The sequence below is a fragment of the Cupressus sempervirens genome, chromosome 11 (assembly GCF_028749045.1).
Source record: "Cupressus sempervirens isolate cs-2001-9-10 chromosome 11, ASM2874904v1, whole genome shotgun sequence".
In the NCBI taxonomy this organism is placed as follows: Eukaryota; Viridiplantae; Streptophyta; class Pinopsida; order Cupressales; family Cupressaceae; genus Cupressus; species Cupressus sempervirens.
Window position 1 is genome coordinate 83,443,698 of NC_143128.1, and position 24,622 is coordinate 83,468,319.

The following is a 24,622-nucleotide window of genomic DNA, read 5'->3' on the forward strand; positions in this document are numbered from 1 at the left end:
TAGCTTCCTCACATGAAATTCATCCTGTGCATTGGCCCAAAAATCTTCTATAGTAGGAATATGTTTGAATGTGTTTTGGTGGGATGCCTTAATAAGACCATTAGGATCGAATCCTTGTCTTGCTCTATACCATCCTAGATGATACCACTCTAACTCCTCTGCAGCTGCAAAGGCGATAGGATTGGGGCAAGTATCATTGCCTATTCTAAATGAGAAGGTAATCCTTGTCTCACCTTTAAGTTTCATCATCTTGTCATAATGATCAAGTTGCCTAGCCAACTCCATCAAAATTGTCCTGTCGGGTGGGTACCTTGGGAGTCTCTTGGGACAAACTATACTCCCTGCTACTCAAATATATGTGAATTATGGAAATTGGATGAACCAACTCCCATACTTCTTAACTTTCACTTGCACTTCCAATAAGAGCCTCTTAGTAGGTGTCCCTTGTAGTATCCTTACCCTCTTCATGGCAAAAGTGTCATAAAAATCTTATAAGCTTTGGTGTTGTTCAAATGAAGTTGTGGATAGCACTCATGCACCAAACATTGCCTCAACCCATTGCCAATCACTCCTAAGGCCTTAAGTCCAGGATTTTCATATAGTCTCGCAATCAAATAGAAAAGATAGAATCCCATGTAGAATTGCTTTTGGTTTTGCACTGTCCTTAGTTGCAACTCTAAATTTTCACTTATAATTCTAGCCCAATCAAATTTTCTCTTTCCATTTTCAATTTCATCGATAAAATAGTACATCCAGTTCTCAAATTGCATACCTTGAGCCATGCCCATGATCCGGCTGAGAAGCACAATAAGGTCGCCATATTCCAATTTGAAACTTGACTTAGTGAGCTTTGACAACTTGGTAACTCCCTTCTTGCCTTCTTGTAACCAATTTTGCTTTAGGTGAATGAAGCAGGCCTCCTGATGATCCTCAAAGAACTTGGCCGCCTGATCCATCATTACCACTGTCATGCTTTTATGTTGGGGAATATTGAATACTTCTTCGACCACTTGTTCATTGATGTTAGCCAACACTCTCTTCCCTTCATAAAAAATGATGGACTTGGTCACAATATCAAACCAAGATGCACACTCCACCAATTCCGGACAAGGCAAGGTAGGAGAGAAAGCCGCTGCGTGTACAATTCCGCTCTTGTAGATCTTCTTTGTCATGGGGGACTGTCCTTCCTTCAATCTATCCTTCAATTGTACCATGTTCATTGTGCCGATGTTGATGTCACTTATTCGCCTCACTTTCGAGAAGGTGGTATTAGGCATCATGTCTTCCTTGTCTTTTTTGGTATTCGTTCCCTTTGGGTTCTTGCTTGCACTAACATCTACCATCCTAAACACTTATTTCTGCCCCTTTGTTCTAAATGATATGGACTACACTTATCAATCTCCAAACTTCTTTCTATCGATAGAATTTAGCTTATTTCTGCCTCTCCAAATCCTATCTCTACACTTATCAATCTCCAAACTTCAATCCTAGGGGTGGGACTACCACTTATTTCCGCTTCTTCGTTACCTTAGGATGGACTACACTTATATCTCCCAACTTCAATCTTAGGGTGGTCTAGCTTATTTCTACCTCTCTAAGTGTCCTATCATGAAATCTACACTTATATCTCCCAACTTCAGCCTATCAATGGAAATGATGAAGTGGTGGATGAAAAGTGCAAGAAGAAGATAAGGGAAACGAACCAAGCAAGAACAAGGAATAAAATCAGCCTTTAAAACTGATCTTCACCTCTAAAAATGAATTGAGAATCTTAACTTAAATTTGCCTTCTACCAACAATTGGGCCTCTTCAAAATTTAGATAAGATCTCGAAAATTTCAATCCTCCAAAATATGATGCCCTAGCAAATGAATTGCTTGCAAAAAATCTGCCATTTTCAGAATTTCGACTTCCCAAACTCGCCTTCAAATTCAAAAAATCAGACCTTAAATCACCTTGCCTCCACCTTTGAAAATTGCCATAGCAGGAGGAAGAATTTGCTGTCAAAGAAAGAATTCTCAGACCTCAAAAAATCGCTCAACCTTGCAAAAATCAGATCTACTCCAAATCGCCCTAGGGTAGAAATTGCCCAATTTGAAGGAAGAAAATCGCTGCCAAAGAATAGAAATTCTGACTCCAAAAATCGCTGCTAAGGAAGAATTTTCCCAGATGGAGGAGAAATTCGCACAACCAAGGAAGAGGAGATGAAATGGATGAGGAAATAAGAGGGGGGAAGCCCCTTCTTATATCCTCCAGTTGATCTCCAAAGTGGGCTGACTTGCTTGGAGGGAAAAAATTAAATTAAATTAAACCTCCAAAGATGGCCTAGTTTTAAATAAAACGTCAAAATAACCAAGCCCCATAGTGAAATTGGCCCTTTTAATTGCCAGTTTGATCTAGAATTGCAACATTAAAAACAAGGTAAGCCTAGGAGATGTCAAAATTTTGATCTAACAATGTTTTGGCAATTAAAATATCATTAAAATTGAGTCTAGCTAATGAAAATCAATTCTCAATTCCAAGTTACCAATATTTTTCAACATTCCTAAAATCCTCTAGGCAAAAATTTCAACCAAATTAATTTCAATTTTGCAACTTAATCCAATTTCAATCTTGCAATGCAATTTCAATTTTTTAACAAAAATAAATCCTTCTCCTGGCAATCAAAATTCAAACTCTAAATACAATTTCACTATCAAAATTCTTTTCACCAAAAAATTTCAAGATTTTCCAAAACGACTAAATCCAAAATTCATTTTGAAAATGCTCAAGCTTATACAATTATATCAAATTTTCAAAAATCCATCTAAGTGCAAAATTTGCAATTTTATCCTGCTAGATATCATTTTAGCCATCGGAAAAAAATGTTACTATATGAAACCTGCTAGGCCTAAGGAAAAAATTACATGTTCTGGAAAATCAAGTTTAGTGGCGGGTGAAAACAAACCAAATCCCATCCTAGCACGAAAGCGTTTAAGGTGTAGAAATTGTCAATTCAAAAACCTCTAGACCACTCCAAATCTTGCTAAGGCAACCGAAAAATTCCCCAACACTCGTGGAAATTGCCAAAGCTTGCTCGAAAAAGTGCGTCCCCAGAAATTTTGGGGCGATGGTGTGAAAACCTCACAAGATCTAGCATCAACCAAAAGAAATGTTCCTGAACATTTCAAGAATAAAGTAACTTAGAACAAAGAATTTCAGGACGACGTATCCGAAAATCCACTTAAGGACAAGCACTCAACAAGGGAAAGAACTCTCAAGTTGAACCTTGGCACCCTAACCATAAGTTACTCACGTGTGTTCAAATGATTTATTCCCCACTTGACAAGAATTTGATAATCTTTTGGATCCTTTAAACTTAGCTATTATAATATCCTTACTTCAAAAGCAACCTAGATAGAGCCCTGCTCCCAGTCAAGTGTCTATATTCCCAACGGAGTTATCGCACGGTTCTACCTTTAGTGATTACTTTTATAGCACTGGTACAAATGATTGCACACCCTTTTAGCCAAATTTCATCATTGTTTTCACTTTGACTTTGCCTTTCCTTTTGCATAAATTCTCATTTTTTTCTTCTCATGATATTTCTCTTTTTTCTCAATCTTTTGTTTGACCTGCAAGCAACAAAGCTTGCGGAGGGTTTGGAAGACCACAATGGCGTTGAAGTAGGTGTATGATTTTTACTAACTCCAGCTTCACTTCAAAACATCAAGAACTCAGAGCAATTACGTGTGAGTAGAAAGTTGTAACCATGCCAAAGGTAACTTAAGAACCTCTATCGAGTTTTACCCAAATTTAGTACAAGTCCTACCATAGACTAACGACTAAGCACACCCTTTAATCTTTGAATCTTGTCAAATGTATCTAAGAAATGAACAAGACGGACTCTATATTGTCACCAAAAATGTAAAATCTACACACCTCGCCCATGAGTGATAACATGGACCCCCCTTTGCACTTGCAAAGCCCCAGAACCAAAAACTGCTCTCCAACTGAGGGAAGTTAAAGGATGCAAATCAAATTCGAGCTCCCTCACAACACCTAAACTAAACAACTGAAAGAAAACTACTCTAACCAACAGAAAGGGAAACTACTCTACCCTTGGGCCAAATGGTCCAAAACAAACTGTAGTCTAAAGAACGGAAAGCAAACTAAACTACTCTCCTGAACTAGATGGTCCAAAACAAACTTACCCTAACTATGTACAAGACTCTAAAGGGACAACACTAACCGATCTAATATATACACTGGATCTAACATGGTTTTTCAGGATGTTCAAAAGTAACAAGGTTTGGGTGATAGTTCTCAATCTCGCAAACTCATCCTTATACGCTGAAAAAAATTTATCATGCAAGATCAACAATTGAGGAAATTCATTAGGACCACAATCAAACCACAAACAAGTTTTCTCTCCAAAATTTCCATAATCAAAATAACAACTTTTACAACTCTGAACATTAAGATCTGGGAAAGAAACAACTTGGCATGACTCAAATTCAAATGGAACTTGCAAATTCTCCACGGCCTTAGGTGGTCGAAGTTGGTGGTGGACCATCCCAATAGCATCAACACCAAACCCGTGAGTGATCAAGGCAGGGTTAGTTGTGAAGTCAAGGCCTTGAAACATCTTGCTAGGGGGATTGCCCTGGTGAAACGTGAACCATGCATCCTTGTGAGTCTCCTCAAGTGTATCCTCAAAAATCAAGGATTCCTTGATATTCTCCCCATCAAACACCTCCCCAAATTGCTCAAACACAATACCCACCTATAGCATCCATGTTCTTGCCCTTGGAGAACATATTTTTGCGAAAATTGTTCAGATCTACCAATTTCATGCAATGAAAGCTCTCCAACAAGGTTCGTTTTTGCATTTCTATGAATTTTCATGCTTTAGGTGTTGAATCTCCTTGCAAAAATGTTGCCTTTCATTACCTTTCAAGGGCACATTTTGGTAGAAAACACCCAAATTTGGGCATCTCCAGCTTATATTTTCCACCAATGGAGGTCCGTTTTTGAGTTTGGATGCATTCCATTGCTATTGGAGGTCATGATTTTGCATTCCCATGCTAAAACCATTTCATATTGTGTTTTGAGACCATAGTTTTATTTAAAAATGCCCAAATGTATGGTATTTCTTAAAAACATTGGCATATTGGGGGTTTGTAGAACACATTTTTGGCATTTCTATGATAAAATGTTTCATCCTTTGCTCATTCAAATTCCAAGCTAGTAAAAAGTCAAGAAGTTGTTTGAAGATTTGAATTTGGAGGAGAAACTTTCTTTCCAACCTATTAATCTTCCATATTTGGCTCTTTCAAATTCATCTTTTACAAGTTAGTAAAAAGTCAAGAAGTTGTTTGAACATTTGAATTTGGAGGAGAAACTTTCTTTCCACCTATTAATCCTCCATATTTGGCTCTTTGCTCACCAAGTAAGTTGGAAGTTTTCCGTTTCTTTGCCATTTCCATGCATATTTTGGTTCATCCTTGTACATTTGTTCAAATATAGATCATGTATTTTGCAAATCCTTTTTAAATAAGATGTAAACCTTCATTTTCAAGCACTTGGAATTTCCCCAAATTCCAATTCCAATTTGCATAGGAAAGTAACTTGGTATTTGCGATGTTTGAGTAAAAAACCAAAGGTATATTTTTGTTTTGTACTTGGTTTTTGTTTTTTGTTTGATTGTTTTGTTTTTCGAAAGCTTAAGGTTCTTTCCCAAGAATCCACAATCATTCTTCACCATTCCACTCTCCACCTTTTCATGCAAATGCATCACATCATTTCATATTCCACCAACACATGCCAAAGCACGTTGCGTCCATTTCCCAATTTATGCAATTACATTCCAAGAGAAATTACATGTAATTCCATCCTCCATCCACATTTACATGTAATCTCATCCTTCATATGCATTTACATACAAACTTGTCCTCCATGCCCACTTACATATAATTCCATCCTTTGAACCTAATTACATGTTTACGTCAAGTAACAATTATATGTAAATCACTTTACATGTAATTACATCTAGAGAACCCAATTTTCATGAAAGGTCATACTTTTAAACACCAAAGTCGCCATTTGCACACATCCATATGCATCCCAACTTGCATTCTTGGCCATACCCACAAAAACCCATTATTGCCCACATGCAATTCATGCTTTCTAATCTGACTTTGGCCCTTTCCATCCAAATACATATGCTTTCCGGTTCATTTCCAGCCATCATATGTGTTCCATGAGTGTCTAATTATACTTCGAACTCTCATCCCTCATGGATTTGTCATTGTAACTCAAATCCCAAAGTTTTTATGGATCCAATCTCATTGAAAGATGTTTTCATATTCATGTTGCGGCGCACTCTTCAAGATATGTCAAATTTTTTTCAAAGAATAGAGACATCCCATCAAGAAGATATGTTTTGATCCTTAGGAAGCAGTAATTCATTTGGTCTCCATTTTCCCAATTGTTGACTGAGAACTTGAGTTCGTGCGGGAATGTGCAAAGCACTTTGCTTAAAAAAAGAGAGTTAAAGGTGTTGATGGAAAGTTATTCCGAGTTTACATCCAAACACCATCAATAAGGTTTTCAAAGTGTCGAAGACTCCAGAATGTGTCAATCTACAAAAAAGAATTTGTGACAACTCAGACGAGAAAAAGCTTGATCACATCAAGTTTTCAAATGACAATAGACAATTCATCAAAGAGAAGATGGAACACCATGGTTATCAAGGTGAATGCAATGGCACAAAATATAGGAACTTCTGATCCTGTGATCATCTGGGTTTGCATCATCAAGTACAAGGCCTTTGCCGACAATCTACAGGATTGATTCATTCAAAATCAACAACCTCAACATTTTCTTCAATTGCTTTTCATGTTTGTAGTTGGAGAGAAATGAATTGCATGAAAAATGTAATTACATGTAATTCGATTGCATATCCTTATGACATGTAATCCAATAATTTCTTTCGCCTAGTTTGACCAAGTCAAAGTTGGTTGAGTTGCTCCCACTTTTTTCTCCACTTTTGTCTCAACTCTTTGCCTATAGAAAGGGCTTCCCTCGCATTGTAAAAATCGGCTTTTGTTGTATGCAAGAAAGCTCTGCCAAACTTGTGCAAGCATAACTTTGATTGTGTAGTACCAATTTGGGAGAAAAGTGAATAAAAAAAGCAATTGGATTTGAAGTGATAGAGAAAATTAGAAGCTTTGACTATAATTTGTGCCTATTGTCTTTGATTAGTCTTATTATTGTGCGCTCAATAGTAGAGCATAGTGAGTTAAGAAGCAATTGGAGTCGAAGCTTTGACTATGAACAATTGTGAGGATACATAGACTAGAAGCTTTGATTGTAGCTTGTATTACCTTCTTAATTCATAAAAATAGTTAGAATTCTTTACTTTTGGATGTCTTTGAACCCCAATAGTAAAGGTTACTCTTATAGAATAGACTAAGACTAGACTTAGAGCCAAACCGGTACGCTTTCAACTAGCCTTTGAGTTAGTGTTGGTTTATTAGTATCACTATTTCCAGCTTTAGATAGAAGTGCAGTTAGAGATTTTATCTTGCCCATTACTCGCTCTATAAGTAAGTGGTTACTTTCCTGAAAGTTAAGAGGAAAGAATATTGGTAATACCCTTTCAGAATCTCTTAACTTCTTGCTTACCTTGAATTGATCCAAGAAATAGTGAGAAGGGGGAGTCCCTTTAAGGTAGGAGAGACTCTGTTTCATATGCTATGGTTGGTCTGTTAGATTGGGTTGTTGTTGCACCAAAAGACCGATTTGTTAATGCTCGATACAACCACTAAACTTATAGTACACAAGAGGCGGTTAACCCTTGTCACGAATCTTAAGGGGAGCATTGAACAAATTTTTCCAACAATCTCCCTCTTAGCATTACCCAAGGGTTTGAGGATTCTAACCTATGACCAAGCTCTGATACTACTTGTTAGAGTGGGGTCATCGTTGTACCAAAAGACCAATTTGTCAATGCCCAATAGAACCACTAAACTTATACCACACAGGAGGTAGTTAAGCCCTTGTCACGAATCTCAAGGGGAGTGCTAAACAAATTTCCAACATGGTCATCCTATTTTACAACTGGATTTTTACAAAATTGTTGGTTGCAAAATATCCACCAGATAGGGTTGTCCGGGTTCTAGGGCCCACTTTCATTATTTGGCATATTTGGTTGGAGAGGAATCATAGGATATCTCATGATGCTAGGATGGTTGTTCAACACTTGTGGGTGAGAAATTATTCATTCTCTTTGTGAGACTATCTTGGCAAGGTGTGACTTGTCTAGAGGTGTGGATCTTGAAGATGTTTATATTTGCACTCGGTTAAATTTTCCTCTTTAGGGAGGCAATGCTTCAATTGGGTTGAAGAGTGGTAGGTAGGTCATGAAGAGTAGATGCAAACATCCTTTGTAAAAGATAATCATGGAGGGTCAGTGGATGTCTCCTCAAGAAGTTTTGAAAATTAATGCCAGTGGCTCTTCTCAGGGGAATTAGATTGTATTGTCAAATGTGCTTTTGATCAACTGCAGGGTTGTATTGTAGTGAATAGGAGATAACTATCTTTGGAATTGTCTCACATGTTGGACTAGTTTGTGGATAAAGACATGGTTGTATAGTGCTCTTTTCTTTGTTGAATGTGTGGCCCTTCTTGCTCTATACTTCTCTTTGTTTTGAATAAATGTTTATTCCCCTTTTAGTTGATAAATATTTTAACAATGACTTATGGTAAAAGATTTTTGAGAATTAGAAACTTGTCACACACCCATTCCATGATATTATGTAATTATGAGTTATATTGGTTAGGTGTACGTCATGTTTCATGTAGACATGTATGTATCTTTTCATGTGCATCGAAATCTACATATTTTATAATGAACCCTTTTTTCCATCAAATTTAATTTTATATCCATTACATATTAACTAATATGAGCCTTATTGGTTTGCAGGGTCATTATTAGGCATGAGAATGGAGATAGAATGGGGGGTATGGCCATCCCTATTGGTATACAAACTAATCATGTGGCTGAGGCTAATGCTGCCCTTTATGGTCTTATCTACACAAAGAGTTTGAATTTGAATAATATATGGCTTGAGGGAGATTCCCTTAATATTATCAATTGCCTTAATGGAGTTACGAAGTCTTCCTGGACTATTAATAATATTATTTCTCAAGCTAGAGATCTTATCAGTTCCTTTGAAAACTGTATTGTTACTCATAATTTTAGAGAAACCAATCAAGTTGCTGATTGGGCTGCCAATGTGGCTTGTAAGAGTGAGGAAAAGGTAATATGGAACAATAATGATATAATACCCATAGAGGGGTGCTTACTGATCGAACATGACAAAGTTCAAAGTAAGCAAAAGTGGTCCATTAATGATTACCATGTCAGAAAAATTTAATTATTTTATTGATAGATTTGGGCTGTGGTGGGCTTTTATGAGAAGGATAGAGTTATTCCATTTAATTCCACACGGATTGTGGGTCTTATTTGCCACTGTGTGCCTTGGCTGTGATATCGATTACTGCATTCAATTGCAGAGGGTTTTTTGGAGAAGATAGGATATTCATTTTCAAAATAGGAAGATGGGAGGAGAACGAAAAAGAATTGAACCAGCTAGTTGTAAAAAATGGAGGAATAAGAAGGAAATCTGGGAAATTCTTGAGCAAGGAAACTTTACAGGTTATATGGAAAAGTTAAAAGGAAACAACCCTGCAATTACTTGATAGTTCATTAAGGCTTGGAGAGATGGGACGGTTCTAGTGGGAAATCAAAGAATGGAGGTGACTGAAGAAATCATAGTCGAAGCTACGGGTCTGGAGATGGAGGGCATCAATTTTTATCAGGATAGAAAGTTGTCTGATAGGGCGGTCGATGAGTTTGCAGATTCAGCCAAAGAATGCAACAGACTAGTTAAAATAGGTAATTCCTACTTTAACCCAACTTCCATTTCACGTCCATGGTGATTTGTGGTATTTGTGATTATTGAATATCTCATTTTGGATGGTTAGTTCACAAAAATTTACGATCACCATTTTATGTTAGTCAATCATTTTAGGCATGGGATTAGGATAAATTTGCCTTTTTATCTTAGACAATCTTTGGGTAACTCCATTATGGCCTTCCAAAATGACCCGTTTGGTGATCATGTCTTCCATGAGGGGTTAATGGTTCTCATTATGAACCTTCTGAAGTCTAAAAAGGTGGATAGGCCCAGGCAGAGCAAGACGGAGGGTAGTGATTCGAAGGAGGACTTGGATAAGGAGACTGAGGATGAAGGGGATGAGGTGGATGTTAAACAGAGTATGAAAGGGGATTTTGGAAGTAGTTCCAAGAAGAAAAAGAAAGGAAAGGGGAGTGAGTCGAATTAGGACAGTGACTACAAGGAGGAAATGAGAAAGGGTTCTCAAAAGAGAGGAATTGTAGGGAAGGGCTCGGGTTATAAGGGTTTGAATGTGGATAGAGTCTTGGTTCCCTCTGATGGTGAACCGTTAATTCAAAGGATGGAAAGAAAAAGAAAACTGGTGTCGGCTTAGAATGAGGGTGAGGACAATGCCCCAAAAGAGGTGGATTTAGGCATCAACAGACAAGGGGAGTAGGAACACCATTTGGACCATAATAGGGAGGAGGTCGAGAAGGGTTTTCTAAAGGGAATCATGGGTAACCTAGGGTCAATTTTGAAGGAGATTGGGACCCTTAAACAACAAACGAAGGTGATTTCAAAGGATTTTGAGCAACTCTATAAGACGGCAAGGGAGGAGCACACGCTGGGCCAGCATATTAGGCTTTCATAAGTCATTGGTAATGTAGAGGAGGTTAAAAACATAATGAAAAGGGTGCCTTCAATTGAAACCAAAAATAGGAATTTGGAACAGGTTAATAAAGATATCCAAAAAAGGATGAAGAGCCTCGAAGCTAGAGTGAGCAATATGAAAAAAATGATCAAGAATTTGGGTGACAAAAATTGTGACATTCTTAAAACTATGGCTAATAACTTCAATACATTGCTGAATAAGATGGATCAAGCTAGAGGACTTGACTCCTTTGTTGTGAATAAGGATTAGGGGCCGAGAAAGCGCACCAAGGCCAACTCCAAGAAGAATGTAGGTGGGGGAGTGAAAAAGTTGGAGGAAATGAACGCCACTGTAGAAAATATGAACATTCTGGCAGATCAAGCAGCGAACCTGTTGAAAACTTTGTAGCTGTCCAGGTGCTGTCCTTTTGCTTTCTTTTTGCTGTCTTTTTATGCATAGCTGTACTTGGCTTCATGTTTCTATGCTAGTTTATCTGTTCACTGAGGCCTTTTATTTTTTGAACTCTTTAGTTAGTTTCTCTTTGATACTTTGTTAAAGGTTTCGGGTCCTTTAAAACCTGTTTTTACGTAATCAAAACTAATATGAGCCTTATGTCAGTCACATAATAAACCTAATAGCCAAATCATATCAGTCTATAGACTAACAAAGATTGATAGATCCATCCCCGACTGTATAGTTTTTCAAGCTTCAGATCTCATAGGAATACTTAAAACATTCAATATGGATTACCGAAGAATATTATGAGCAATAGGGATAGTAAGTTCATAGAAATACTTAGAATGACAGTGACATATACCTTGGGATCCACTTAAATTTTGATAGTAAAGATCCTCAAGAGTCAGATTAGAAAAACAAAAAGAATTAATTAAATTACAGAAAGTTAGGCTACAAGTACAAACTAATGTTCTTGAAAGGGAAATTAATAATTTGTAAAATTGCAAAAACTCAACTCGACGAGAATGCTAATGCTTTCAAGATAAATGTTAATATGGGCTCTTGTACCTTTTCATTACTAGTTTTTTTTTCCTTACTAATATCAAATCTAAACAAACAAACAAACAAACATATTTACAGAACAAGGAAAAGAAAAGAGAAACATACCTCTTGCAATGACACAAAACAAAGACTTCAAAAACCTCAAACACCTCAAACTTTACAAGCAATTTTGTTTTAGAGAGGAAAAACCTTCTTGCATTTACAAAGAATGAGAGTTCGAATTTATTTTTGATCAAGAATTCAAAATGAACAAAAAAATAAGGGTGCCAATAAACAAATGGAAGGAAAAGAGCAAACAAATGCACCAATAATGCAACAAAATCAAGAAATGCAAACAAACCAAAGATTTACACTTACCTGGAGGGAAAAGAGTAAAACTTGGAGCAAGGATGAAGTTGTAATCAAATACCTTTCTCCAAATCGGGTTTCTCAAATGCATTTACAGATTGCATATAAAACTTCTCAAAACATTCTTCCTTTCAAGCCCTGAATTGAACTTTTTATAGCACATTGCACATTTACATGGGATGTAAGTGAAATGCATAAGTGCAGATCACACTTTTCAGCTTGCAGTGCATATATTATTTATCCTCTTTGCGCAAGTCAAACTTTTCATGGTGATTTACATGTTTCTTTTTATGAAGCTATGTGCAATTATGAGGGAAATTGTACTTTTCAACTTGGATTACACATTGCATTTGCTGGGAACCTGAGCAGCTAAGAGGCAAATTGTGCTTTTTAACTTGGATTGCATATTGTATGAGTTTGAGTTGCTTTTTATTGTTTTAAATTGCATGTGTAATCTCATTTTAAAAGTGTGATTAAATATGCATTTTAAAGCAATGTAATGCCCAGCCAAACGGTTTGGAAAAGATACCAGCAGTTTTATGTGGAAACAAATTGTTTTGAATATTGAGGCAAGTACATGGTTTTCAACTTCCATTACATATTGCATATGATGGAGAAGCAATGTAATATGCAATGTACACTAAGAAGTGCGATTTAGCACTTAAAAGGAAGCATGTTGTGGTTTTCAACTCCATTTACACATTGCATATGATGAAAATTGTACTTTTCATATGCATTTGCATATTGACTTGCAAACATGTCTTTAACTTGCTCTTTTCACTTCATTTGTAATTTTCACATGTCTAACAATTTCTCTTAAAATCCAAACACTTTTTGGACTCTATTACACATTTCACTTAAAAGTCTAAGTTACCAATGCGTCTGGGAAAGAGGGGGATGCAGATGCGGATACGTTCTGGTGTGCGGATGCGGGAGGATGCGTGGGGGATGCTGCCAGGAATCACACCCTTCTCCTGCTGATGCGCGTGGAGTGCTTGGGAGAGCATCAGTTGAGCATCTGGATGCTTTGTGTGGCCAATCACTTAAGTGACTTAATAAAACATGTGCTTTATATGTTTTTTTATTATATTTTTTTCTCCTATTTGCTTCAACCCTAAAATGGTCCTAAAAGAGGCCATTCATTGTTCATTCCTCCCATTTTGTTTGCAGCTGGGCTCTTTTCTCATTTGGTCTCCATTGTGGCATTTTGAAAGCAAGGTCATTAGTTTTGAAGATGATCATTTGTAGGGTGTCTATTGAGCTCGCACAAAGGATGATTAAGCATCTAAGGTAAGCATTTGATCCATTTTATGAGCTTTTTTAATAATTTTTTTAGATCATGAATTTTTCAAGTTTTGGAAGAATTTTTTCAAGATTTTTCATTTTTTTTAAAAGAAATGAAGGGATAAGGGTACCCATCTTTTTAAAGTATTTTAGTATTGTATATTTGCACTTGTATGTTTCATGTGTAAGAATTTGGTATAGCTCTGATACCATGTGAGAATTTGCCTTAGGGCAAAATCACCCAAGACCAAGAAGCACAATAACTAGCTCAAATAGACCAACAGAGTATGATCAGAATAACAATATGATATTCAATTGATTGTAATTGATTCATAAGTACGCTCGAGGTGCCTGTATATAAAGGCCTTTAAGATGCATCTAGAATGTCTAGGAGTAAGCAGTATGATAAGCTCCACAACTAAGCACATGTCCACTAGGAGTGGGTTATCTTCCATTAAGCACAGGAGTTAGTGCGATAATGAGAGGATAAGCCTACAAAGGTGTGTCATGTAATTTTATGTTGTAAACACCATGTGCTTAATTAAGCGTGCGAACAACTGTGTTGTCAACATGACAACTCAGTTGATTATTCATACTCTAGTGTTGTAGACACCATGTGTTAAAATAGAGTTGCTTACTCCTGTGTTGTCAATATGACAACTCATATGAGTATGCAAACTCGTAGGCGTCTAACCTAATAAATAATAAAATAATGCATTTATCCTAAGTAAACTTAAGTAAAGCGTAAATAATAATTATTTACACTAACACCCCCCCTTAAGTGCAACTTAGGGGAATGCACTTAAGCTCACAAATGCTATGATGAAATGCATAATGGGTCCTAGCTACAAGGCCATGTTAGGTACCCACGTACAAATGCAATGCTGAAATGCAATGAAATCTCTCTGCAAACGGAGAAAGAGAGAAAACCTCATGGGAAAAACCCTCCCCCAAAAAGAGAGATATGCACAATATAGAAAGATGCATTTATGGATGGAGTAATCAAGACCCCCCCATTATGACATGCATCATGCATATACAATAGAGAATCCCACGATGAAATCCCCCCTTTAATGGAGGATCTCGTAATGATAAGTGTCTAAAGACAGATTAAAATCCAATACCAACAAACAATGTTTCTCCCTTGAGGAAGAAGATACACCAAGTATAGGTGCAAATATGCTTCCCACTGTGAATAGGAAGATGGAAGAGGGATCCAAATGTAGCATGTGGTGGATGCGGCCTCTAAAGTCTGCTCAAATGTCGACAAGTCCTTGATGAATGAGGATGCCACAAACCAATCTAGTGGATGCCCAAAATACAGTAGCAAGCAAGGTAACATGTCCATGGATGAAATAGAATCAAACTCCAAAGTTGATGAAGCATCCTCCTAGGAAAATGTAGGAAGAGAAGCAATGTTGCCTCCCTTCAATGATGTAGGCACACCTGTGAAAGAATCTCCTTGATGACCGAAGAAGTTGCACCATGATAGCTGAATGATGGTCCTCCCTGTAGGAAGAAATGGTGCCATAGGTGTGGTAGAAAACGCTCCCCAACTGGTAGGAAGAATCCTCAGAAAATAGGATGTCTGAGGAAATCAGAGTACAATCTCCACAGACTGAAATGTCTCCTCATAAGTGAAAGAGTCCTCCAACTATTGTAAAGAAGCCACAATCATGTTAGAACGATCAAGTGTTGAGGGTAAGAGTGTGCCCTTGCAACGAGTGAAGAAGTCTCCTCAACAAAGAGAAGATTGATGTCATCGATGATGTCTCCCACATCTTCAATATGACACTCCACAAATAGCCCTGCTATGTTTGGAAGGAAGTCATCCCACAAAGTTGAAGTAGGAAGACGTGGTAATGCCTACTGCATTGAATCAAAAGCATTTGAGGCTAGAACTGGATCGGTAGAAGCAACAAGAGCATCACGAGGTGTGATCTCATTTGGAGTTGGAGGTACCATAACTAGAGTGACTAAAGATAGAATGTCCTCTTTAAATGGAGGGACTCGTGGATCTCCATATGCTTCCCAAAGAGCCATCCAAACGTCATGAGGAAAACTTGCCATACTAAGAGGAGCAAAAGTTTCCGCACTCAATCCTCATACAAAAAGCGAAGAAGTATAGAAAGATGTCTCCAAGTAGGATTAAGTGGCAATATCTTCAAGGAGAGATAAAGAAACTCTTCCTGATGTTCTCTTAGATGACCAAGCATCAAAGCACTCTATTTGTGATAGTTCCTTGTTGTCAACTTCGGTCTTAAACCAGACTGACATATGTGACAAGACTCCATGAGATCAATCAATGAACCCCCCAAAATGCAAAAATAATCAATTAACCCCCCCAATGCATTATTTGACACTTTATAGGTAGTGTGATTACAATGGGCCACTTTGTCAAATTTGACCTTAGTGGACTTATAATTTTTAGGTTATAACCTCCTTTTATAGTTCAAATCTGGAACTTTACAATGTAGCTCAAAAATACAATAATTTTGAAGCAATACAACGCAAAGAAAGGACCTATTTCTAAAAGTGATATTTCTGTCCACACAAGCCTATAATTTGATTGCAGATCTAGAAAGTAGACAAAAAATTATTCACTTTAAAAAAAAAAAACCTGTTTATGTGTCCAGATGAGCCCATACGGAGCAATTGAAGTTGCAAAATGTAGGATTGGACAGGTATAATCGCCAAAAACTGCAATTTCTGACAAATCTATGCACCAAAACTAGAAAATAATAGCACCACTGAAAAATTCAAGAAATTCTACCCAAAATAAAAAAAAATTGCACCTGATTTGGAGCCCGGATGATTGAGATATGGCCTCCCAAAGTCGAACTGTCAAATCAAAAAATGTTTTGCCTCAAATTTGACTATGGCCCAATATAGGCGAATTTATAGTCAATTTTCACTGAATCGATGCTTTGGATGCAATGGTGAGGTATGCTTTGGCTCTAGACGCTCCCAATATTTGCAGATACTCCGGATTTGAGTCAAAGTGTCTTGAGAGAGGTGAAGCAAGATCGGTCTCCAATTGCTATGAAATGATGCCTCTATGGCTTTGATACCATGTAAGAATTTGCTTTAGGGAAAAATCACCCAAGACCAAGAAGCACAATAACTAGCACAAATAGACTAACAAAGTATTATCAAAATAACAATATGATATTCAATTGATTGTAATTGATTCATAAGTACACTAGAGGTGCTTGTATATAAAGGCCTCTAAGATGCATCTAGAATGTCTAGGAGTTAGCATTATGATAAGCTTCACAACTAAGTACATGTCCACCAGGAGTGGGTTATCCTCCATTAAGCACAGGAGTTAGTGCGATGATGAGAGGATAAGCCTACAAAGGTGTGTCATGTAATTTTATGTTGTAGACACCATGTGCTTAATTAAGAGTGCGAACAATTGTGTTGTCAACATGACAACTCAGTTGATTATGCATACTCTAGTGTTGTAGACACCATGTGCTAAAATAGAGTTGCTTACTCTTATGTTGTCAACATGACAACTCATATGAGTACGCAAACTCCTAGGTCTCTAACCTAATAAATAATAAAATAATGCATTTATCCTAAGTAAACTTAAGTAAAGCGTAAATAATAATTATTTACACTAACATCATGTTCATAGTTTTTAAAACATTTCTAAGTTAATTTTTTCTATTTTCTTATTTGATTCATAGTTTCTATTGTGCAAGAATGGCCACTACTGATAGTCAACGTTTAGCAACAGGGCAAGCTGAAAGAAGTGATAACTTTAATATTGATGTGGCATCTCCATTATGGAGACACACCACAAGATCATCATAGGTGCATGGATGCGGATACGTTCTAGTGCACGAATACAGGAGGATGCTACTAGGTATCACGCCCTTCTCTTGCAGATGCGCGCGAGATGCTTGGGAGAGCATCGGTTGAGCATCTAGATGCTTTGAGCGGCTAGTCACTTAAGTGACTTAATAAAACATGTGCTTTATATTTTTTTATTATATTTTTTTCTCCTATTTGCCTCACAACCCTGAAACGGTCCTAAAAGAGGTCATTCATTTCCCATTCTTCCCATTTTGTTTCTAGCTGGGCTCTCTTCTCATTTGGTCTCCATTGTGGCATTTTGAAAGCAAGGTCTTTAGTTTTGAAGAGGATCATTCGTAGGGTGTCTATTGAGATTCCACAAAGGATGACTAAGCATCTAAGATAAGCATTTGATCTATTTCATGAGCTTTTTTAGTGATTATTTTAGATCTTCATGAATTTTTCAAGTTTTAGAAGATTTTTTCCAAGATTTTTTGTTTTTTTTTAAAGAAATGGAGTAAGTATAGTCACCTTTTTTTAGTATTTTTGTATTGTATATTTGCACTTGTATGTTTCATGTTCATAGTTTTTTAAAACATTTCTAAGTTAATTTTTTCTATTTTCTTATTAGATCCATAGTTTCTATTGTGCAAGAATGGCCACTACTGATATTCAAAGTTCAGCAGTAGGGCGAGCCGAACGAAGTGATAACTTCAATATTGATGTGACATCTCCATTATGGAGACACACCACAAGATCATCACAGGTTTTCGGAGGTGGGTCATACATTTGGAAATGCAATGTATGTCATAATAAACCATTCAACAACTCATATTCTCAAGTCAAAGCTCATTTTATGGGCCCTACTGGTAAAGGAATAGCATTGTGCAAGGGAAATAAAGATGGAAAAAGGTTGAGCGATGCACAGTTAGCTGAATTTATAAAAGAACAAGAGGTTGTTGATCATTTAGTGAGCAAATCAAAAACAAGTTTGTACAAACCTTCATCTACAAAGAGCAAAGTGAATGTACCCACCGATCATGTTGCATCCTCCAAACATCCATTCTTGCAAGTGGGAGAGGATGATGATGAAGTAGAAGTTATTACCCGCAAAAGAGGTCCATTGGATCAAGCATTCAAAATGGAGGCAAGAGAGATTGTTGATGAAGCAATTGCATGTTGCCTTTATGCCAATGATCTTCCTTTCAATTTGGTAAGATCGCCATATTGGAAGGAAATGGTTGCAGCCATCCTTAGAGCACTAGCTGATTAGATTAGCCCCGGGTATAGAGCTCTTCAACCAATTAGAACATCTTGGAAAACCTTCAGCATAACTATTGTGTCTGATGGATGGAAAGACACAAGAAACCGACCACTGATACATGTGATTGCAATGTCCCCCAAAGGGGCAATGTTTTTTAAGGCTATTGATTATGAAGGACAAGTTAAGGACTCACAATTCATTTCTAGAATTCTCATTGAGGCAATAAAGATGGTGGGTAGTGAGAATGTGGTCCAGGTGGTCACAGATTATGCCTCAATTTGTAGGGGTGCAGGTGCTTTGGTTGAGTCTCAATACGACCATATGTTTTGGACACCATGCACAGTACACTCGCTCAACTTGGTCATGCAACAAATTGGCACCCAAATAGATTGTGTGAAGCAAATATATCAAGAGGGAGAGGAGATACAAATGTTTGTGACAAACCACCACATGTCACAATCTATATTTAGATCCTTCTCCAAGTTGGAGTTGTTGAAGGTAGATTTAAAATGGTAATTACTTAGTTTCATTTATTTATTTATTTTGAACTAGTTTTATATTCATGTTCAATTATCAAATTTCTTGTTTATAACTTTGTTTTATATTTGATGTCATATTGTCAACTTCCTTATAGGTTGCTGAGACTAGATTTGCATCTCATACCGTTGTTTTGAAACGACTCCTCAAGGTGCAATCAGCTTTGGGCCAAATGATTATTTGTAACTAATGGGCTATATGGAAGGCTTCAAATTCAGAGAGAGCCTTGAAGGTCAGGGGTATGATCTTGGATGAGCATTGGTGGGCTCATGTGCAATTTGTATTAGATTTCACCGAGCCTATCACGACTATGCTATGCTTTGCCGATATAGATGCACCTTACTTGGGGGATGTGTACGATGGCATACACATTATGGTAGAAAAGGTAAAGCTTTCTATACAAGCACATGAGACTAACCCCACAGAATGTGAAGCCTTGTGCAAAAGGTGGAAGATATCATTCATCATCGTTGGGAGAGGATGACTACCCCATTGCACCCCCTTGCATATGTCTTATCTCCAAGGTACTATAGCTAGGAAATACTTCCTATGCTAGATAGAAGTGCACCATATGCGGATGAAGAAGTTGCTACTGGGTGCTACATTGCATTTGCACGACTCTTCCCAGATGATGAAATGCACAAAAAGGTGAGGCTAGAATTTGGCTTATTTGCTTTAGGATCAAAACTTACTCCATATGCAATAAATGACCAAAATGACGTGGGAGCTATCACATGTTGGTACATGTAAGGTCAACCATTCAAGCATTTACAACCTCTTGCAATCAAGATCCTCTCACAAGTAAGTTTTCATTTATTTATTTATTCAGCAATTGTATTCTACACTTCAGTGTTTAACATCCTCAAATTTTCTTTTCATTTGTATGTTTAATTTCAAATTTCTATGAACACTATTCAGGTTGCAAGTTCTTCTGCTGAACGGAATTGGAGTACATATTCCTATATCCATTCAGTGAAGTGCAACTGGTTGGGCTCAAAGAAAGATGATTACTTGATTTATATACATACCAACTTGCGTCTTTTGTCACGTAAGGAGGATGGATACAAGGAAGGGTCAACCAAGCTTTAGGATGTAGCCCCTGAATGTGCAAACTTGGATTCAACACTTTAGGATCATATTGTGATGATGAATGATAATGTTGATAACATGATAGCACATGCATCTAGCACAATTGGAACCATGCATGGTTCAAATGAACTTGCAAGTGTTGCAACAGGACGAGATGATGAGAATATGGATTTTTTTGAGAATCCTTATGATTTTGAATGACTGAATTTGATTTGTGAATCTTGAACTTTGACTCTTTATTGATCAACATTGAACCATGAACTATGTTTTGATTTTGTAGTTCAAATTGCATTGGAATCTTGAACTTGAGTAATTTACTAATTAGACACTACTATTATATCAGTTTGATTATGATAATGATTCAATGAATGGTTTATTTTTTTATATTTCTTGTGTTTCTTTGCATACATAAATTATATTGACAACTTTATATATATATATATAGACACACCCAAACCCATCCAAAATCCCCCAAAAAAAATATCCGTGCATCCACGCATCAGCACCCTGCACCTGCATCAGCATTAGAACCAGAATCGGTAACTTAGTTAAAAGTGCATGTATAATGCGTAATTGGGTTCCAAAAGTGCACTCTATGACTTAAGTGAGTGAAATATGACTTATAAGTTAAAAAGTGCAATGTTTATAAAGTAAAAAGTGGTTTAAGTTAAAAACTTTTAAAAGTGCAACATAACAATTTAATAAAAGATTAAAAGGTTCAAATTTAATAAAATATGTAATCAGGGTTCTGAAGTCTGATTACACATTCATTTAATATTTTTTGATTGGCAACCCCAATTAAGCCTTACAATAGCTCAAAATGGACGTGTTGCCTAAAGCAAGATAGAAGGCAACAAAAGGACCAAAACAACCAAGACAAACGCACTAGATGCAAAAAAGAGACTTTAAAGGCCTCAAAAATCAAGCATATGCCATTAGATTCGATAAATCTAATTAAGCTTGCAAAAAAAAAGGAAGCTTGACGAGACCTTCATTAGAAGGATTCAAGATTAATTGATCAAATTTCACAAATCATATAGTGAATCAACTTAGAGAAATTGGAAACTCTTAATGTCAAAGTTTCGTAGTGTTGCCTTCATTTTGTGATTAGAAAATGAAGGGCAACTACTTAATGGTCCAATGGTGGAGAGATGGTGCCCTTGCATATGATATTGCTATATATTATTTTGTTAAGAAATTGTTGTTTGTGAAACCTCAACGTAAAAGATGGAATATGTTGTATTATAGTAACCATCATGCTATAATAAAAAATAATTACACGGAGGCTCTTGCCATTTTGTATGCTATGTGGAGTAATATTGTATTCTTGGATGGAAAAATGACTATTTGTAATCTAATTCTTAGGTGGCAGTGACTCTGTTGGATGAGAAACGACTAGATGATGTCAGTTGGCAATTAGCTTTGGTTATCAGACAAATTCTCAAGTTGTGTGGCTCTTTGGAATCTGTTACTTTTATTCACATTCCTAGGGATTGGGATGGAGTTGCAGATTCTGGCCAAATGGGCTTCTGATCAACTGCAGGGTTGAAATATAGTGAATAGGGGTCAGATATCTTTGGAAATTTCTCACTTGTTGGACCAGTTAGTGGATAAAGACATGGTTGTATAGTGCTCTTTTCTTTGTTAGGCGGTTGGCCCTTCTTGCTTTGTAATTCTCTTTGTTTTGAATGATTGTTTTCCCCTCTTTTAGTCGAGAAATATTTTAACAATGAGTTATGGTCAAAGATTTTTGAGAATCAGAAACTTGTCAGATACCCATTCCATGATATAATGTAATTACGAAATACATTTGATAGAGTATGTCATGTTTCATGTAGACGTGTGTATGTATCTTTTCATGTGCATCAATATCTATATATTTTGTAATGAACCCTTGGTTGCCATCAACATTTATTTTTGTATCCATTACATATTAACTAATATGAGCCTTATGTCAGTCACGTAATAAACCTAATAGCCAAGTCATTACAGTCTATAGACTAAAAAAGATGGATAGATCCATCCCCGATCTTATAGTTCATCAAGCCTCAGACTTCATAGGAATACGTAAAACATTCAATATGGATCACCGAAGAATATTATGAGCAATAGCGAGACTAGGTTCCCCGAAAATACTTAGAACGACATTTACATACATCTTGGGATCCACTTAAATTATGATAGTGAAGATTCTCGACAGTCAGATGAGAAAAACAAAAAGAATTAATCAAATTACAGAAGTTAGGCTACAAACTAATGTTCTTGAAAGGGAGATTTGTGATTTGTAAAATATCAGAAACTCAACTCAATGAGAATGCTAATGCTTTCGAGATAAATATTAATATGGGTGCCTGCAGCTTTTCATTACCAGTTTTTTTTTTCTTTTTTCTTACTGATATCAAATCTCTGAGTTCATAAGCTAAGAATAGAGACTCAACCATATCACATCTTAGTTTATAGTGTTTAATTGTTAACAATTTGTTTCTTCATATGAGCATTAATGTGAGATCAATACAAGCTCGTGTGAGTGCAACCAGGAGATTTACGCATTGAAAACTCCATGCTTCAGCCATTTAAGTCCAACCCCTTCAACAATTTATATTATTTTTGAGTATCGTATGACCTTTTTACCTTTTTATTTAACATGTCTGTCCTAGGAAAACATCTACTTGTGGTCGTTGAACACCCTTTTATTATACCAAGAGGCTTTATCAACGTGGGCACATTTAATGGACTGGAGGCAATGGGAACTTGGGGTATATGACTGATTGCTTCAACTCATGATCCTGCACCACATATAAGCTCTCCAAGAGTTAAACCTCAGACCTTTCCTTAGGTGGAGCCCATTTTCCACCAGTCAAACTGGCCCAGTGGACACTAGGAAAACATTTTTGATGCATTTGAATTGACAACAGTTACTCTCGTTAAACTGATTCCGTGTTCAACCTTCTGTTCATTGATCAGCAAGGGAGGTGAATATGGAAGGGATTTGTGAGAAGCTTGTATTTTTGTAATAAATAGTTGATGATAGCAACAAATTGCTCAATCTACTCTTGCTTTACTGTTTCACATATTGATTTTGCTCATATAGGCCGCATGGAAAATGATATTGGTTGTGCTCAGATTGAGAAATTTAAGGTTCATGTCTTGCGGATGATGAAAACTCCAAGTAATTGATGATACCAACAAATTGCCCCTCTTGATTTGTACTCTCTGCACATATTGGTTCTGCTCATGTAGGCAACATGGGAAAACAAATTGCCTGTCCATAAATTGAGGAATTTATAGCGAATGTCTTGGAGATGATATAAACTCCATTCTATCATGTCTTGAGAAATGTGGAAGTTCAGAAAAAACAAGAATTTACCAAGTGAACATCTGCTATCTTCCATCTTATGTTCTTTCCAACCATTTTACGTAGTTTTCCTGGCTTATTTAAGTTCCATATTCTTTCGCCAAATGGTGTTTGTTTTAATGGTAAAGTCCATGTTGTAAGCATCTAGATGGCGTTGAGTTCAAATCTTCTACAACTAAAAGAAATCTCATATTTTGTTTAATGCCCTCCATTACATTGAAAAAACTTGAGCTTGTGGGTGACAGGATTATAAATGAAGCATAGAATGGTACATTTTTATGGTATATTAGAACATATAGCTAAGTTGAAAGGACACCATCCAGTTAGATATGAAAGCACAAATCAATACATATTAGTTATTTTAGTTTTATATTCATGCAGTTCAAGATTTCCCTGATCACTTTCCTCTTGAACAGGAAACATGGAGAGCATTCAACTCGGGACAATTTCTGAAGAGGCTTATAAAGGTACTTGTTATTGTGTAATGAAGAAAATGTGAAAAAGTGTCCCGAGTACAACCACCATGGCAGTGGCATTTGGGCTCTTCTGTTTGTAGTTGTATAAATATAGGAGCATTACCATTCTATTGAATGGATGTTTTAGCTAAATATACCCAAAAATTCTGTATGATTTTTATGACTGACTTGTGCAAAATCATAATAAATTCCTAACAGCTAGCATTGGAACAATATTTGATAGAAATCAAATGTTTTGAATGAAGAAAGCATTGACAAGTCTCTGCTGTTGCTTGTAGTGCTGGCACCTTCTTTTTACGTGTGTAATCCAAGAGCTATCATCATTTCATCTCTGGCGGTTTTCCTGGCTGCTTACTTTTTATCAATGAAATTTAAGAATTGTTAATTTTTTTAAAAAAACATAATAAATATTCATTGATGTTACTATTAGTACATAATAGTATTTTAATTTACATTATTAACAAGGTAATACAAAAGTTCAAATGGAATTTGATTGTTCATTGGGAGCAGATAATAATTTACTTTTTATAAATAGAGAGAAAATAATATTATTATTTCATTTTGAAAAATATAATAATTAATAAGATATGGATAAAAATATTTACTGTCTATTTTTAGAAGAAAATAAAGTTCT

General features: G+C 36.5%; 1 protein-coding gene across 2 annotated transcripts in view; it reads left to right on the forward strand.

The window, feature by feature from the left end:
- LOC149528333 (uncharacterized) overlaps positions 1-24,320 on the forward strand; it is an 89,571-nt gene extending 65,251 nt beyond the window's left edge. For both annotated transcript variants that reach the window (XM_089809743.1, XM_089809742.1), the window contains exon 4: positions 23,929-24,320. In XM_089809743.1, the coding sequence (XP_089665869.1) occupies positions 23,929-23,965 (37 nt within the window). In that variant the 3' untranslated portion in view covers positions 23,966-24,320. The remainder of the gene's footprint in view (positions 1-23,928) is intronic.
- The last annotated feature ends 302 nt before the right edge of the window (positions 24,321-24,622 follow it).